This window comes from Erpetoichthys calabaricus, chromosome 13 (assembly GCF_900747795.2).
Source record: "Erpetoichthys calabaricus chromosome 13, fErpCal1.3, whole genome shotgun sequence".
Classification (NCBI taxonomy): Eukaryota; Metazoa; Chordata; class Cladistia; order Polypteriformes; family Polypteridae; genus Erpetoichthys; species Erpetoichthys calabaricus.
In genome coordinates this window covers 74,087,426-74,107,038 of record NC_041406.2, presented here as the reverse complement: position 1 = coordinate 74,107,038, position 19,613 = coordinate 74,087,426, and the positions used below count along the sequence as shown (strand labels likewise).

Genomic DNA, 19,613 nt, shown 5'->3' with positions numbered 1-19,613 from the left:
GCGCTACCTTTTGAGCCTCCTCTGGACAATTTCGCTGAGCACAATTTGCAGTCCGCCTTTGTTTTGTCGTCTTCATTCACTTTGAAATAGTTCCACACGGCTGACATGTCTTGCCTCACCTTGCCTTCTCCCCGCTCTGAGCTGCAGCCGGGGCCTGGGGGCGGGCACTCGGTGCCTGTGATTAACCCCTTACACGCCGCTCAAACATAGACATTTCTCAGACCGTGGTATCGGTCCCTGGTATCGGGGGACTTTTAACGAGTACGAGTACTTTAGAAAATGTGGTATCGAGGCCGATACCAGATACCCGTTTCGGTATCGGTGCATCCCTAAATAGTATTTTACAATTGATGGGCTGTGAATTTTTATTGTACTTTAAACTAAGTGTAAGATATGTGCTAGCGCTTATACATAAATCCAACCAGGGTCATGTGGTAGACTACATGTTCTTTGTGTTGCTGGGACTTTTCAGTTCTGCACATTAAAGTGTTTAACTTATTATTATACTACAAGTCAATAGGTCAAACGGTTTACGAGCTACAGGTGATTTAAAATCCAGGACAGACAAACGGACAGCCACAGTAACGTATTATATAAGAAGATCAATGTTGTGTCACTTTCTGCGAGTGTACTACAAAACAGCACTGTTCCAAAAGTTATACTATGTTATTTTCTTAACAGTATGTTTTTAAGATGATGATTTGTTTGGTTCAGTTTTGATAATGTTTCTATATTTGATCTTCTATATTAAATACATGACAAGAGCCTGGTCCTTAATCAGTTCTCTAATTTTGCTGAATAACAAATCCTACCTTTTTCTCTTTGATACTTATATTTCAATGCACTGCAACTCAAAATTAATTTTTAATACAATGTTGCTTTATTAAAAAAAACAAGAAGAAAAAAGGAAATGCATTCTGCATAAGTATTCAATCTGTACATACAGTGGAACCGCAGGTCACAAACGTCTCAGACCATGTACAAATCGGGTTACGACCAAAAAGTTTGCCAAACTTTTGCATCTGTTTACGACCACATACTCAGGTGATGAACAAGCCAGTTTTGCTTCCGGTTCGTACGTGCCGATGATTTCCGCACATGTTCAGTCTCTCCCTGTGCATTCCCTGTGCAGCAAGCGAGCGAGAGAGAGAGCGCGAGTGAGAGAACACGAGCGAGAGAGAGAGAGCGCGAGAGAGCCCAAGCAGAAGAAGTAAACATTACAGAAGAAGTAAGTAAACATTTAATTTACTATTACACTGTGCATTCTATGATATAATTAACTATTTTTGTGCTTAAAAATCATTTAAAATATATATATATTTACATACAGCTCGTACGGTCCGGAACGGATTAATTGTATTTACATACAATCCTATGGGTGAAATTACTTCGGGTCAAGACCAAATCGGGCTGCGACCAGAGTTTTGGAACGGATTACGGTCGTGACCCGAGGTTCCACAGTATATGAATATTTTATAGAGCAATTCTTCCGGGCAGATCTTACTACTCAATGGGAGGTCTAAAACTTGAAAGTATCTCTTATGAGAAGGACTTTATAGTCACAGCGGACTCATCACTATCTATGCCATAACAGTGTACAGAAGTGATCAAGAAAGCTAATAGGATGTTAGGTTATTTATCATGATGTGTGGAGTACATGTCAAGGCAGGTTGTGCTTATGTTATACATTAGTGAGGCCTCACCTGGTGGACTATGACGTATGAGCCATTAGTAGAGACTGAATGAGCTGAACATGATCAGTTTAAGTAAACAGAGATTGAGAGGAGACCTATTGACCTAAGTGTTTAAAATGAGGAAAGGAGTTAGTTTGATAGATCCCACTTGTTATTTTAAAATAAACTCTACAACAAGAACATCGGGGCTGTGGTTGGAAACTTTTTAAAGGAAGATTTTGTACAAATGTGAAAATGTTTTTCTTTGTGCACTTCAAGAATCATTTGCACATGTAGGGTCATGGAGAACAGTACTTTTTGAGTACTTTAAAATCTCGGCATGATGTAATTTTGGACAATCTAGATGAACAGGATGAATGGGTTTTTTGGGCTAAATGGCCTGTTCTTATCACACTTTTCTAATATTCTATTGCTCTGATTTGACTCAGGTTTTTGTGTTTAGTCAGACCACACTTCTGCACTGCAATTTTCCAGTGCCCCAGATTCTCAGTCAAAGGGAGATCGGGGCTCTGACTAGGCCATTGTATGACATTCATCTTTTTTTTGTCCACGGACCACTCCAGAGTTATTTTGGCCGTGTGCTTGGGTCCAATCTCCTTTTAAAAGACAAACTTTCTCCTAAGCTTTAGTTCTGTCAGCAGACTTAGACAGATCTTTCATTCTTCATACTACTGTAACAAGATGCCCAGTCCTTGCTTAATGAAAAGAATCCTCACAACATAATATCACCATCACCATACTTTACTGTAAGTAGGTTATTTTTTTGAGGTCTGGGCAATGTTACATTGTGTAAGATATAACTATCTTGGACTCATCTATCCATACTTCATTTTGTCACATCGCAAATGGGTCTTTTTGTCAAACGCCAGACATGTTTTCAAATGATTCTGTTTGAATAATTCATTATTTTGTGAAACCCTCCTTTATAGGTGAGTGTTATTCAGGGCCTCAATATGGTTGACTGGCACACCTTTACTCTAGTCATAGCTACTGAACTGGGATTGTTCACTTCTTGGTCTCCTTGTTCGCATGTGAAGTTTTGAGGGACAATCTTTTCCATGCAGTGTCTGGATGGTTTGATGCAGATCCTCTTCTTAATAAGTGAACCAAGAAAGCCCACTGGGGAATCCAAACACTTAGAAATTGTTTGGCATACTTTTCCTACTTTATGTATTTGTATTCATCTCTTCTTCGCAATTCTCTTTATTCCTCATTTTCACAGCAGTCCTTTGGATTCACAACCCAAATACTGATCACTTGCCTACAAGTTTAACTATCCAGAAGTTGTGGCTGTTATTTTAATGATTCAGTTGGAGATCAATTGTACGGCAACTGTGTTTAACACTTTATTTATGTCAACAAAATGATTTCCATGAGGACATCTTAAAAATAATTTCTGAGCTTTTTAATAATAAGCAACACCAAAAAGTAACACTTTTGTTATATTTTATACAGCAACTAGTCATTTAGCCCGTTACAATAACGGGCGCTAGAACAGTAGTGCATAAACATTAGTAGGAACAGTCTATATTAAATGGCAAGGGACTTTTTGACCTCATTCTTTTTGTTGGTCGTATTTTTCTTTCTTTTGTTGATATTTACTTGCTGAGCTGACCGTTCTTCGTGGGCTGCCGCCGTGTATTGTGTATCTTTAATTTTCTGTGACAGTAATACTGTCTTGTACGGCTCTATTCAATAAGGGCGCGCACAAAAAGGCGAGCTTCAAAAGGCCGACCTCAATTAAGCGCGGCGAATAAAGGCGTTCATAGATAATTTAGTTCAAATGGCTCTGGAATATGTGAAGAGTAACAAAGGTGCAGATCTTTATTTACGCGCGCCTTTATTCGCTGCACCCAATTGAGGTCGCCCTTTTGAGGCTCGCCCTTATTGAAGGATGCCTGTGCGTGCCCTTATTGAAGGATACCGTCTTGTACGTCCGCTAGCTTGTACGTCCGTAATATACCTTTAATTTTCTCTGGCGGTAATACAGGCGTGCGCGTCGGTAATATGCCTTTAATCTCCTCTGACAGTAATACTGGCTTGTATGTGGCTGTAATATGCGTCACTGTATTGTGTACCTTTAATTTCCTCTCGCAGTAATACTGGTTTGTATTTCCATAAAATGCCTCTAACTTTCTCTGACAGTAATATCGCGCATCGCACTGTGCCCCGCGCATGCGCACTTCACCAGAAGACACCCACACACGGACACCTGGATGCACACAGGGATTTTATATATATAGATATTACAAATATGGTCATAGGTCTGAATACTTTTCAAGACACGTTTCACATGTAAACAGGAATATATACTGTAATTTGTACAGGCTTCCTGGGAAAGTTTCTTTGAAGAGTTACTTTCTTTCAGAACTTCTCAATAATCACAAATACTGTCTTTATAAACACATTTATTCATACATGATACCTTTAGAACAAAGAATGTAAACTTGTCTTGTGACCGTGTATGGCCAGACCAGCAATACTCAATATGAGTCAGAGTGGCCTGTGATTAAAATTTAACTGGTCCCTTATATAAATTCATATCATAAAACAGAAAATTAAACATTTAATATCCACTGGTGATGGGAACCATAAGACACAAAACTACAGAACAGTGCTATCTTCAGATAAAAACATGTTTACCATGCTACACAGATAGCTAGCGAAAACAGTTCTCTCTAAGCATACATGTCCAAAAAGCTGAATATGAAAATCATAAATTCTATCTACCATATAAACTCACATGCAAGTCAAAAAAATCAATCATAAAATCAGACGCCGACTTATACGCCAGTTCAAAAATACGACACATACATTTTTTTTTTTTTTTACATCTTCTTGTTTCCTCCAATCTCACATCAGTTTCTCAGACACATCAAATTTTGTTGTAGCAGCACAGTTAACAATTTCTTTCACCACTTCAATGACTTTTAATTTAAAGCTATCTTCAGATTTTCTTCTAATCAATTGCTCCATCCATGCTCTTCCGATAAAGGTGTATGAGGGTACGAGATACAAAAATCACAAAACAGTGTAAACGTCGCTTTGGAATAGTTCGGGTATTACCGTATAGTCACTTAGACACAATACATAGAAAAAAAGGCAGTGTGCTCCATGGTTACTCTCTCAGGTGGATGTTAGCATATCGTAATCTCTTGGACCAATAGTGTGAGTTTTCCACATTTGACTTACATGACCGACATTATAAAATACCGGAAATTGTATTTTAAAATTAAGTCTCGACTTATCTACGGGAAAACTTAAACACAAGTATATATGGTAGTTTTTCTTGATTTAACAGGTTGAAAGCTACCTATTCCAGTGCAACTTAACATCTCACCCAGTGTAATAAAGTCTGAAGACCTCCATTGGCATTTTGAAGATTTCAAGATTCTAATAATTGTACTTCTGTTAAATCAAATATACTTCTTCCAGCTATTGAGAAAGCCTTGTTTCAGTCAGAGATTGCACAGATCCAAATCTTCAATGTCATTTAGAAACGCTGAACACTATCAGTTAAAAAACAGCCACAAACTTGCCCTTTCTATTGACTATGGTCATATTGACCAATGTATGTGAATATGACATTTCCACAATGAATCTACTTGAGAGTAGCCAACATAACAGTGCCTGCATGTTGGCCTGAGTCTCAGACTCCCAGTTTTCAGTGAGTTAGCTATGGACTGCAAAGGACAAGAATCTCATCAGTCTGCTGTTTAGGTAGGTAAAATATTTAAACATTTTAGTATTTATTCATAAATTTAACTCATTTGTTGCATATCAGGCTATTCATAAACTCATACTCTATCTGTTCTCCTTTGATTTTTTTCAAGTATGCCTGTGTTCTGAACAGTAAAGGAGAGTTGAAAACACTCTTACAAAGGGATGCATTCTGACTTTTTTATTTAAACCATTTCCATTTTAATTGTTTAAATGGCAATAGCCACAGCTGTTGTGCTGTTTTAAAATGATTAATAAAAGATTTTGCACATTTTGTTTCTGATTATTGTCTGGCTCCTTATTAACATTTAAATTAACCTTAAGTTACTTTACTATTCAGGTATTATTGATGTCTAGTATGTGTAAGATTTTGAAGCGTACCTGCGAAGTTCTGGGGGGCTGAGCAGATGTCCTTCATGCATAGTATCAAAGGTAAAAATACGTCCTCGGCACATCACTACTAAATGAGAAGGGCAATCTCCTTCACTCTCTGCAGAGGTAAAGCATACAAAGCACACAGTCAAATAAATAGGGCTACAAATACAGCTCATATAAAGCTGGGAATGTGAGCAGAAAATGGCACACATTCTAAAATCTTAATTATGAATTGTTATTTTAAGGCATCATAAGAGATCATACAAAAGGATAAAGAAATACAAGAAGGAAAATACATACAGTAATCCCTCGCTATATCGCGCTTCGCCTTTCGCGGCTTCACTCCATCACGGATTTTACATGTAAGCATATTTAAATATATATCGCGGATTTTTCGCTGCTTCGCGGGTTTCTGAGGACAATGGGTCTTTTAATTTCTGGTACATGCTTCCTCAGTTGGTTTGCCCAGTTGATTTCATACAAGGGACGCTATTAGCAGATGGCTGAGAAGCTACCCAACTTACTTTTCTTTCTCTCTCTCTTGCGCTGACTATCTGTGATCCTGACTAGGGGGTGTGAGCAGGGGGGCTGTTCGCACACCTAGACGATAAGGACGCTCGTCTAAAAATGCTGAAAGATTATCTTCACGTTGCTACCTTCTGTGTGCAGCTTTTAAGTATGCTGCACGGTGCTTCGCATACTTAAAAGCTCAAAGGGCACGTATTGATTTTTTTTATCTGTCTCTCTCTATCTCTCTCTCTGCTCCTGACAGAGGGGGTGTGAGCTGCCGCCTTCAACAGCTTTGTGCCGCGGTGCTTCGCATACTTACAAGTGCTCCTTTGAAGAGGAAGATATGTTTGCATTCTTTTAATTGTGAGACTGAACTGTCATCTCTGTCTTGTCATGGAGCACAGTTTAAACTTTTGAAAAAGAGACAAATGTTTGTTTGCAGTGTTTGAATAACGTTCCTGTCTCTCTACAACCTCCTGTGTTTCTGCGCAAATCTGTGACTCAAGCATGACAATATAAAAATAACCATATAAACATATGGTTTCTACTTCGCGGATTTTCTTATTTCGCGGGTGGCTCTGGAACGCAACCCCCGCGATGGAGGAGGGATTACTGTATTAATAAAAGGAAAACAACAAGACTATAAACATACTATATAAATTCCTATTGAGTGTTAAAAACCTTACATTTCATTCCTCACAGGTAAAACTGAAATCATGTAACATTTTGTGGGATAACCATCTTGTTCATAAATGATTTTTTTTTTTACCCTATACCAAACCAAAACCACAGCCTGGGGACTGAAACATGTCAGGATAATAACATTAAAAAATATTGCAAAAACCTGTTATAATATCATGAGTGACCAAGAGCAGGCTGCATTGCATGCATGGTGAGATTAATTCAGCACAGCAACTACAATTAAATGCAAAATTAAACCCAAACAAACCCCCCCCCCCCCCCAAAAGACAGGAACACTGCAGGCTTTCTCACCTGTTTTGAAGTAGTTGACAATAGAATCCTTTGTGATGCCAGGTATTTTGCAAGTGCAGTACAACATTTGGAACTGATTCATGTCTAAAGGCATGGTGCCTGCTTTGCTCACTTCCCACTGTTCTCTGCAGGACACAAAAAATACTGAGTACCTTATACACAGTGACAAAATTAAATATCAAAACAAATATATGATGTTTTATTATATTTATTGTTCTATTTGAAAATGTCCATGGTAATCTGTAAGCACTGTATATATGAAATTATTCAGGGCTGCCCGGTTCAAAAGTGATTACTGCACCTTTATATTCTCGAGTTTAAATCTTAGCTCAAGCACATTCTTTAAGGTCAGTGTTTGTGCGTGTTCTTCAGCATGGATATTTCGTGCTCCTTCCCACATCTATTTATGTTAGATTTGTTGGTGACTCTAAGTTTGCCTTGTAGAAGTGAATGTAGGTGTGAAAATGATTGTGTCCTGCGATGGAGTTTTTCTCATCCAGGTTTGGCTCCATCTTTCATCTGATTGGCCAAAATATACCCATGCTCATTGAGGTCCTGAACTGAAAAAAAACGTTTTATTGGAAAAATGCATGGATGTGTAAAATCTTTCAAGAATATAACAGAACAGATAGTGCATACTCTTCTATTAATGTATAATGAATTTAAAGTGTTTCCATAAAACATATTATTGCTTTTAAAACATCATATTCATATATTAAACCAAATGATAATAAATACCACTTTTAACAATAACTATTATATAAGAACATTATATATAGGAATGTAGAAAATATACATAATGATGACTAATCCAATAGATTTGTTATCATATTTTCTTTCTTCATTTTTAATAATCTCTGCAACTGGAAAATGGATGGAACAGAACGGAAAATGCCAGACAGAAGCTTTTAATTTTCTTTTTAAGAACAAGTTTTTTAGTTCAGGTGAAATTTCCCTTTCCGTATGTTGATTTAGTAGTGGAGCAGATTTACAGAAAAAGTGTTTTTTGCATGAAAAATGTGTAAATTTTCCATCAGAAATAAGTTTTAATTTCAACGATTATGAACAGTCATTTCCAACTGAGTATAATGTATGAAAGTCAAATCAAAAATAATAAGCTTATTCATTTAGAGTTTAAAAGCATATACACATTGCCGTGTGAAAATGGTCTGAAGGAAGTTCCAGCTGTGTGAAACGGTGCCTTGGACAGATTCAGTAGTCTTGTAATACTGGTAATTTCATTATTTTTTCGTTTATTTTTTGTTCCATCCACTATGGGACTGATTTTTGATGTCTGAATTCCTGTCTTTAACTCCTTTACCATCATCTGACAATGCTAATGCCCACACAGACTTCATATAGGCAGCATGAGCTCAAGCGCGTGCAGAAGGAACTCCGAGTCCAGCTCAGGGCGGCGAAGGAGCAGTACAGGAGAAAGCTGGAGCAGAAGTTGCAGAATAACAGCATGAAGGAAGTGTGGGCTGGGATGAAGATCATCACTGGCTGCAGCTCGAAGCGGGGTACCACCATCGAGAGAGATGTGAAGAGAGCAAACCAAATGAACAACTTCTTTAACAGGTTTGACCACCCTAACCCCCTCTCACTCTCACCTCGGAGTACTGCACCCTCCACACATCCTTCTGCTGATACCAGCATAGGAGAGACATCCCCACCCATAATTACAACAGCGCAAGTGAGCAGAGAGCTGAGGAGACTTCGTGCCAGCAAAGCAGCGGGTCCAGATGGAGTATCGCCACGTCTGCTGAAGGTCTGTGCATCGGAGCTGGGAGGTCCTCTACAGCACATCTTCAACCTGAGCCTGGAACAGGGGAGAGTCCCGAGGCTTTGGAAAACATCTTGCATCACCCCAGTCCCAAAGGTATCATATCCAAGTGAGCTGAATGACTTCCAGCCTGTTGCTCTGACATCACATGTGATGAAGACCATGGAGAGGCTGCTGCTTCACCACCTGAGGCCACAGGTTCAACACGCCCTCGACCCTCTGCAGTTTGCATATCAGGAGAAGGTGGGAGCGGAGGATGCCATCATCTATATGCTACATCGATCCCTCTCTCACTTGGACAGAGACAGTGGTGCTGTAAGAATTATGTTTCTAGACTTCTCTAGCACCTTCAACACAATCCAACCTCTGCTCCTTAGGGACAAGCTGACAGAGATGGGAGTAGATTCATACCTGGTGGCATGGATCATGGACTATCTTAAAGACAGACCTCAGTATGTGCATCTTGGAAACTGCACGTCTGACATTGTGGTCAGCAACACAGGAGCGCCACAAGGGACTGTACTTTCTCCGATCCTGTTCAGCCTATATACATCGGACTTCCAACACAACTCGGAGTCCTGCCACATGCAAAAGTTCGCTGATGACACTGTTATCGTGGGCTGCATCAGGAGTGGGCAGGAGGAGGAGTATAGGGACCTAATCAATGACTTTGTTAAATGGTGCGACTCAAACCACCTACACCTGAACACCAGCAAAACCAAGGAGCTGGTGGTGGATTTTAGGAGGCCCAGACCCCTCATGGACCCCGTGATCATCAGAGGTGACTGTGTGCAGACGGTGCAGACCTATAAATACCTGGGAGTGCAGCTGGATGATAAATTAGACTGGACTGCCAATACTGATGCTCTGTGTAAGAAAGGACAGAGCCGGTTATACTTCCTTAGAAGGCTGGCGTCCTTCAACATCTGCAATAAGATGCTGCAGATGTTCTATCAGACGGTTGTGGCGAGTGCCCTCTTCTACGCGGTGGTGTGCTGGGGAGGCAGCATTAAGAAGAAAGACGCCTCATGCCTGGACAAACTGGTGAGGAAGGCAGGCTCTATTGTTGGCATGGAGCTAGACAGTTTGACATCTGTGGCAGAGTGACAGGCGCTCAGCAGGCTCCTATCAATTATGGAGAATCCACTGCATCCACTAAACAGTGTCATCTCTAGACAGAGGAGCAGCTTCAGCGACAGACTGCTGTCACTGTCCTGTTCCACTGACAGACTGAGGAGATCGTTCCTCCCCCAAACTATGCGACTCTTCAATTCCACCCAGGGGGGTAAATGTTAACATTATTCAAAGTTGTTGTCTGTTTTTACCTGCATTATTATCAATCTTTAATTTAATATTGTTTTTTGTATCAGTAAGGTGCTGCTGGAGTATGTAAATTTCCCCTTGGGATTAATAAAGTATCTATCTATCTGTCTATATGCAACAGACTACAAAAATTCTTTAAGAAGAATAAATTCCTCACAAAGCTCAGCAGCACTAAACACAAGGCAGGAATCTACTCTGAATAGAGTTCACTGCGGTGCACTGTCAGTTGCATAGGGTTTATTTAGATTTGTTATTTAACTTAATCTGTTCTACTTTGGTGTGAGGGAGTGCTATGCAACATGGCACAGATGCTTAAACTCTTTATATTACTGTATTTGTCTGATTGTCTATGGGTGGTTTTGTGGAATGGAATAACAATCCAATTAAAATACCATTGTTTGTAAAAGGGTAAACATGTTAGAAAATTATTTTCATAAATTTTAATAGAATTAAATGATATGTGTTTCAAATTTACTGATACACTAAGCTTTGAAATATAAGCTTTTCTGGTAACTGGGCATGGGGTGGGAAGAAGCAGGCGTTGCTCTTTTTAACCTACACTTTCCGGGAATAATAATATGTAGTTAAATAGGACTGAAACAAATTTGGCCATGAAACCATTGCATTCAATGCCTATGCCAAAATCTGGTGCTATGGTCAATCCCAAAGAACTTAATCCGAGATGAGACATACATAAGGATTAAAAAGGATTCTTTTCAAGATGGTACTCTAATGCTTTGAATTAGTCAGAAGCTCTAGCCCAAAGTCATGAACAGAACCCAACACCTTTCTCACCATGATAAACACAACTGTGCATCTTTATTGTTCAAGGAGGAAAGACTGCTGACCTTCAAAAAGGCAGACATCCCATAGTATGAGGTCACTGTGTTTTGCGCTTTATATAAAGTATCTATCTATCTATCTATCTATCTATCTATAGCAACTTAGCTTTCTGCAAATCAATCAACACTCAAAATACTAAACTACCTATATAAGAGTTTGACAGGGTGCTGTGGATGTTCAAATCTTAATGAATGGTAATTAGCCATGTACAAAAAGCAATTCATGTTTTAGAAAAAGCAACATTAAAGAAACCTATTAATTAAATTGGGAAAATGAACAACTTGCATCTCATAACAATGGCTTCTGGTTAAAGGAAAAAAAAGACATAAATATTCTGAATCTTAAAAAAAACAAGTCAATTGAAATTATTGCAAAGAATTATGTGTCATTAGCAGCAGTAACTGGTTACTAATTAAAAAATTGTCTGGAAGGAAAACTGTAACCACTGTGGCCTTCTAGGGTGCGAATCTAACATAACTTGCTCTACAGAATGCAGTTTCTTTAAATTACATACGTTCTCAGGAGTTGCCAGAACAGCAGAGTGTACCACACTGAAATACAGGCTCTGTCCAGCTGTGTTCCATCTTGTGGTGGCCAATAGTGTTCAAGGTAGGGCCCTGGACCACCAAAATTGACATTTAGCTGTGAAGGGATGCGGACTTCAAGGTATGCACTGTTTAGCCACCATTCTTCTAGCTACAAATGTAGAAAATACCGTTAAGCAAAAGCATTCTATATAGCAAAAACAAAAAAATAGTAGTAGATTAGGAGATCAAGAAAATGTACATACAAGAGTGAACTTGTATAATAAGTGTTTATAACAGGGGTGTCCAACTCCAGTCCTAGTGGGCCGCAGTGGCTGCAGGTTTTCATTCTGACCATCTTCTTAAACTAGTCTGCCGTTTTTGCTGCTAATTAACTTGTCTTGCCTTAGTTTTAATTAACATGATTCAGACCCCTTAGTTGTTTCTTTTTCCTTAATGAGCAACCAAACAATAATGAAACACAAAACCAGCTGCCACATGACCAGCTAACCTGAAAATAAATAAAGGTGAATGTCTCGGTCATGTCAGGCTTCTCAGGTTACCAAAACATCTTGACGGTGGTCTTAGAAAAAACAGAAAACCAACAGTCTGCTGTGGTAGAATGAGAGCAGCAGCAAGTCATGATATTCAATAACGACTTTAATTAACAGCAGGAATTGGCTTTTCATTCAGAAACTGGTTGGAGTGAAATTGGTTGGAGTTTGACGTTCCCATTTAGCTGGTCATCTCTCCGCTCATTTCACGTCTCATTTCTGTTTGGCTGCCATTTAATGAAGAAACAAATCAATTCAGAGGACTGAATCCTTAAAAACAGGGCTATTAAAATGAAGGGAAAAGGGGTTAATTAGCTGTTAAAACTGCTTGCTGATTAGAAAAAGGGTTAGAATGAAAACCTACAGCCACTGCAGCCCACCAGGACCAGGGTTGGACACCCCTGGTTTACAATAAAAACTACTGTGCTAATGAGATTAAATGAATACAATAGTAACTTTACCTGATTAAACATTAATGCTAATGCACTCTGATCAATACATTGTGCTCTATTATTTAACTTCTGCACAAACTTAATATTGTCTTCAGGTGTATTTATAATGTTATTCTTATGCAGTAGGGATAGTAGAAATTACACCACATGTGAAGGATTACAACATATTTTTACACAAAAAGTTAATCATTTACAATATTATAACTGTTTTCAAAGCAACAGCCAAAAATCTCTTCAGTACAAAAAATAAAACCTGTGCACTAACAATACTTGTTAACAACTGGCATTACTCATTTCTGAAGAGTGTCGCAGGTGACTGGGGGACGCCCCGGAGGACCAGAGGAGGGCTTACGCCTCCCCCAGAACACGTGGGGGCGGCCGCCCTGGCGGCTATGGGGACCACGGGTACAGAGCTTTGAAGCTCAACCCCATAGGGGCCCGTGGTCACTGCCGGGGGACGCCCCAATGCCTTGGGAGCCCTGGACCCCTGCACTTCCGCCACACCCGGAAGTGCTGGGGGGAAGAGGATCAGGGACACCTGGAGTGCTTCTGGGTGCACAGCTGGTACTTCCGCCACACTGGGGTGTGCCGGCAGAAGCTCATCGGAAGACACCTGGAACACATCCGGGTGTGGATAAAAGGGGCCACCTCTCTCCATTCAGGGGTTTGAGTTGGGTGGAAGAAGGACAAGGTCTGGGAGGAGGCAAGGAGGTGGCCTGAAGAGAGTGAAGGCATTTGAGTTGGCCTGGACTTTGGGGACTTTTGGGGTTAGTGTGCACTGTTGTAAATAATGGATTGTGTAAATAAACGTGTTGTGGGTGAGTTGAACGTGTCCGCCTGTCTGTGTCCGGGTCATCTTCCACAAAAGTCATTTCATCTTTTCACTTTCTAATGCTGCTGCAGAGTTGTAAAATGCTTGAATGTACCCCTCAACAGAGAGTTGCAAACATTTTGATGGTGAGCATCAAGCAATAAAATGATTTCTTATATGTTATGGCTGTAGTTTTCCATCCAACAATCCAATCATTTTCAAACCAGCTTGTCCGTTCAGGTTTGAGGGAGCAGGTGCCTGTCCCATGTTGGGTGCCACACTCACACACATCCACCCTTCCTTACATAAGGTCACTAGGCAATCTAACCTGCATGTCTTTGGAGTGTGGGAGGAACACTACACACAGGCAATGCCTGCGACAGGATTAGGAAGCAGAAATCAAGGGAAGTTTTAACTATGACAAAATAATCTAATCCACACTGTGTGCTCATTCCAGAAAATTAATTTAGTGAGTGTTTCAAAACTTAATATTGACTAGATGTTCACGTGGCTCAAATCATTAATGAAACATAGGGAAAACGTCTTAATTATACAACACGTAATATACGTAATAACAGACACAAATCATTAGTGGGGCTTTTACAATAACATACATAATTGCTGGAAACAAACCAGCAAACACTAAATTTGTGTTGTTGGTTGTTTATTAGTATAACAACTAAAATATGGCACCTATAGTGATAGCACATAAGACATGGTATGGGAGTAAATGGGATACAGCATCCAGGTACAAGTAATTAATAAAGTTAATGTAAGCCGAGTTCAATCGCCAATTCTAGATTAATACTCAGGCATAAGTGATAAAGTCTGATTATATGATGTCAGGCAACTTGAAACAAAATTGTACTATGGCTGCTTTACAGGAGTTTTGAAATAACTCATTAATCTTGAACTGGTAAGTACGATTTCATAAAGTTACCCTTAAAGTTGCTACAAATGTTAAAAGAAAAGGTGATAGAGATTTTAAACATTAAACTGTCACTAATTTTGGACATTTTAAATTTTTTTACTTGCCCTTTAAATATTACACTTAACATGTGTTATCTAACCAACTTAGAGTATACCTCTTTCCATACATCAATGCAAACATAAATTTCACAACAGCAAATATCACAAGCCAACAAAGTGACTTGGTGGCAAATCTGATTTTAAAATGCTGCTGTTACAAAAGCAGCTTTAAAGGATTTGAGTAAATGAAAATATCTTTAATAATCCTTGTATTCACTGATTAATCCGGCACTGTTATAATAGTATCTATCTATCTATCTAATGTATATATTTTAGTATTGATTTAAACTGTATTTATCAAACATCAAATAGAAACTGCCAGTGGATTAATTTAGTAGTTGCACATGATAAGACAATTCAGGTAGCCCTTGATGATCATATCATGCTCTACAAAACCTTCACTATATTCCCCCTCCAGGCTGTAAAATCCACCTTTTGTGGTCATTTCTGGGGGAGATCTCACCTACGCTTCCCCCACCACAAATAAAATTTAGTCCTTGCTATAACTGGTTAATAAGAAAACTTCTAAACTTAAATATTTGTTAATTTCTTGAATGATTCACCATAGCATAGGAAGCAATAAATCCATCCTGCGTAGGAGGAGTTTTGCAGTTTGTTAGGTCCCAAACCATTGTTTATGACACTTCAGCTATGGTATCATTAAGTTTAAGACTGGAATATAATTATTTTAGAAGAATATGCACCTTTTTATAATCATATTGCTTTCAAGAGGTTTAGGTTCTGACCTCAGAAAAACAGAATTTATGGTGCCATATCACACTCCCTGTATTTCAGACAGCTACAGTTTGTTGCCACAAAGAAAAAAATGTTGTATTGTTATTGTGGCGGATGGCTGGGATGCCTCCATGCTGGGAGGACCGGGGGAGCCAGCCTATCCAGAGTGATACCTCCCCCGGAGCACTAGATGGCAGCCCCCCTGGGTTGTAGGGGTGCCTAGGACACTTGTAGGGCTTCTTGGAGTTTGGTGCAGCCCTGTTGGGATCCGCAGGCGCTGCCAGGGGGTGCTGCAGCCGGAGCTGCTGAGCCCTTATGGGCACTTCTTCTGCTACACCCGGAAGTGCTGCCAGAAATGAGTAATCAAGCACCAGGAGCACTTCTGGACATCTGAGCGGTCAAGGCAGCGTACAGAAGGAGGATAGAGGACCATCTGAGGAGCAACAACACCAGGTAGGTGTGGCAGGGTGTTCAGCACATCACCGGCTACAAATCTAGCAACTCCTCGGCCACTGAGGGAGACGCTTCTCTGGCAGAGGAGCTGAACGTCTTCTTTGCCCGCCTTGAGGTGACACCAACAGCAGCTCCATCACAGCCACCTGTTCACAACAGCAACATACTCACGGTGGAAGAGTGTGAGATGAGGTGGGTGATGAGGAAGGTGAACCCAAGGAAGGCTGCAGGACCTGACGGTGTGGCTGGATGGGTGCTGAAAGACTGTGTGGATCAACTGGCCGGAATCTTCACTAGGATTTTCAACCAGTCCCTGTCCCAGGCCACTGTCCCATCCTGCCTCAAGTCCTCCAACATTGTTCTGCTGCCGAAAAAAACCATCACGAACAGTCTGAATGATTTCCTCCCAGTGGCACTCACATCTGTCATCATGAAGTGCTTTGAGAAACTGGTGCGGAGTCATATCATCGCCTGCCTGCCAGCAGACCTGGACCCATTTAAATTTGCTTACAATGCAAAGAGATCCACGGAGGACGCTGTGCCCACAGCCCTTCATGCTGCCCTGACCCACCTGGAGCACCAGAGGAGTTATGCCAGACTGCTCTTTGTGGACTTCAGCTCGGCGTTTCACACCATCCTTCCACAACGATTGGTGTCCAAACTGGCAGATCTGGGACTTCCATCACTCACCTGCAGTTGGATACTGGACTTCCTGTCTGGTCGCTCCCAGAGGGTCAGGCTAGGTCCCCACACATCCACTGCTCTTAGCCTCAGCACCGGGATGCCGCAGGGTTGTGTGTTCAGCCCGCTCCTCTACACCTTCTTCACATATGACTGTGTCCCCACTCACCATAGCAACAAGATCATAAAGTTTACGGATGACACCATGGTGGTCGGACTCATCTCGGGCAAGGAGGGTGAGCTGGCATACAGGGACGAGGTGGAACGGCTGTCAGAGTGGTGCAGAGTCAATAACCTGCTCCTCAACACCACAAAAACGAAGGAGCTTGTTATTGACTTTAGAAAAAACAAAACCGACATCCAGCCACTCATCATTGGCGGGGCCTATGTGGAGAGGGTCCCGTTGTTCAGGTTTCTGGGCATTGAGCTGGAGGATGACCTGACCTGGAGCACCAACACCAAGGAGCTGCTGAAGAAGGCACAGCAAAGACTGTATTTTCTGAGAATCCTCAGAAAGAACCATCTCCACAAAAATCTGCTCCTTTATCACTATTCCATCGAGAGTGTGCTCACGTACGGACTGTGTGTGTGGTACGGCAGCTGCACTTCCTCAGAAAGGAAAGCGCTCCACAGGGTCGTCAGGAAAGCGGAGAGAACAATTGGCTGTACTCTCCCCACTCTGGAACAAATCTACACCTCCCGATGCCACAAAAAAGCAATAGACATTTCACAGGATTCATCACATCCTGGTCATTGCCTCTTCCAGCTTTTGCCATCGGGCAAAAGATACAGAGCAATGAAAACCAGGACAAACCGCCTTAAAAACAGCTTTTATCCAAAAGCTATCATGGCCCTGAACTCAGAATAAAACTGCTCCATATCATTTTCCCAATGTGCAATATAGACTTTAAGTCAACCAGTGCAATTTGTATATATAACAAGTGCAATTTGTATATTTTGTAAAGTACTTTTATTACTATTCGGTTTGCTATTATTTTCCCTCTTCTTGTCTTTTTAACTCTTATGCCTCACACTGAGTTGACTGCACCTTCACTTTCATTGTTCCTTTGTAAAAGTGACAATGATAATAAAGATCTATCTATCTTATAAAAGGGGCGAGCAGCCACTACTCCGGGAGCCAGAGTTGGGAGGAGGAGAACGATGCTTTCTAGGACAGAGTGACGGAGAAACAGAAAAAAAAGAAAGAAAAGGAAAAGAATTGTGTTTAGTTATTGTGCTTGTGTCTGGGACTGTGTTGCTGTGCTTGTGGGGAACTGGGAAGGTGTTTCCCAAAAGGGAAAAGAAAAATAAATCACGTGTGCTGTTATAACTGCACACTACTCCTGTCCTACTGCTGTCTGTGTCAGGGCTGGCCTTTACAATGTCAATAAGAATAAATTACATAAAGTAAAAAAAATGTTTTTGTTATAAACTCACTGAATTTAAATTAAATGTTTAAAATCAGCCCTATGTTTATATTAAATCTTTTCCTTTACATTGCTAGATGTAATCTTTTAAACCTTTAAAATTCTGTTGAATTTATTAAAATAAAACAAGAATCTTACCCAATTTCTTCTAGCTTTGGCTCTTTTTAGAAGCTTTTGATGCAGGTCTTTTCCAATTCCTTTACTGAAGTCATTCACTATCTTGGAAGTTTTCTGGAACTCATCTTCTGTGCAGAAAGGTTTCACTAAAAATATTAGGCAAAAAAACAAAAGATTACAATTACTATAAAGAGTAAAGTTGCATTCTTACTTTAAAGTAGCTGAAAAGTGTAGTGGAAACAAATGGTCATTTCATCCACATTTGGTTTTGTGTTTAATTCCCTGTTCTGATAAGTATTAATGAACCATTGTAGATAAACCGCGTTAGATTTGTGAAAACTGCTGTTTATCAGCCATCAAGTCAAATACAGCACTATATGAATAACTCCTAAGAATGAGCAACTATCAGACAGTTATTTGATACTACAAATCTTTGATCCATTAAATTTTGCTCAAAATTTTTATTTGCAAAATGTTTAAATAGTGAATTTACTTTTTTTTTTATATATATATATAAACTAAAACTGCAGTGTGTGGTGTGTGTTTTTTCAGTCCTGTTTTGGTGTGAAGGCACTGAAGATATCCCAATACTGAACTACAGGACTGTACTGTGAACAATTTAGCACACTTTTATTTTCCGATTAAACTGGAAGAAATGAGTTTCAACTGGTATTTGAATAATTGTTTCATCTAACATGATGCCAAACACTTGTTTGCATTAGTCACTTTCACTAAGCTTTATATAAATATGTTAAGAAAGAAAAAATATGAAAAAAGCAAATACTTCATAGGAAAAGAAGGAACATAAACAGTTGGCAACATTATTGAGCTATTTTAAAAAACAATATTCTAAGTCCACACTGACTTATTTGAAACAAAGTGTACAAAATCTTGATGAAATGTTTGATACTAGAAGGAAAAAGACAGAAAACATAAATATATTTTCAAAATGCCTACATGACACTACAGGTCATATGGCTGAAATTTCTGTAGGGATATCAGCAAGAGTGAAAGTGAAGGTCTACAGGACGGTAGTGAGGTGAGACCAGCTATGTTATATGGGTTGGAGACGGTGACACTGACCAGAAAGCAGGAGACAGAGCTGGAGGTGGCAGAGTTAAAGATGCTAAGATTTGCATTGGGTGTGACAAGGATGGATAGGATTAGAAATGAGTACGTTACAGGGTCAGCTCAGGTTGGATGGTTGGGAGACAAAGTCAGAGAGGCGAGATTGCATTGGTTTGGACATGTGCAGAGGAGAGATGCTGGGTATATTGGGAGAAGGATGCTAAGGATAGAGCTGCCAGGGAAGAGGAAAAGAGGAAGGCCTAAGAGAAAGTTTATGGATGCGGTGAGAGAGGACATGCAGGTGATGGGTGTAACAGAACAAGATGCAGAGGACAGGATGATATGGAAAAAGATGATCCACTGTGGCAACCCCCAACAGGAGCAGCCGAAAGAAGAAGAAGAAAAACAATTAAAATTGTTGCTATTAACACTAGAATTCCTGAAACCTATGAAAAAACTCGTAAGCCCAGCCCACCTGGACAGAAAGATATGGAAGAAGATGATCCGCTGTGGCAACCCCT

At 40.1% G+C, this 19,613-nt stretch overlaps 1 protein-coding gene across 1 annotated transcript in view; it reads right to left on the bottom strand.

Annotated features, from left to right (window-relative positions):
• Positions 1–19,613, bottom strand: part of crot (carnitine O-octanoyltransferase) — a 68,992-nt gene that overhangs the window by 34,686 nt on the left and 14,693 nt on the right. The window contains exons 3-6 of the mRNA XM_028817122.2: positions 18,046–18,170; positions 11,756–11,937; positions 7,293–7,417; positions 5,796–5,904 (exon numbers count right to left, since the gene is read on the bottom strand). Of these exons, the coding sequence (XP_028672955.2) occupies positions 5,796–5,904; positions 7,293–7,417; positions 11,756–11,937; positions 18,046–18,170 (541 nt within the window). The remainder of the gene's footprint in view (positions 1–5,795; positions 5,905–7,292; positions 7,418–11,755; positions 11,938–18,045; positions 18,171–19,613) is intronic.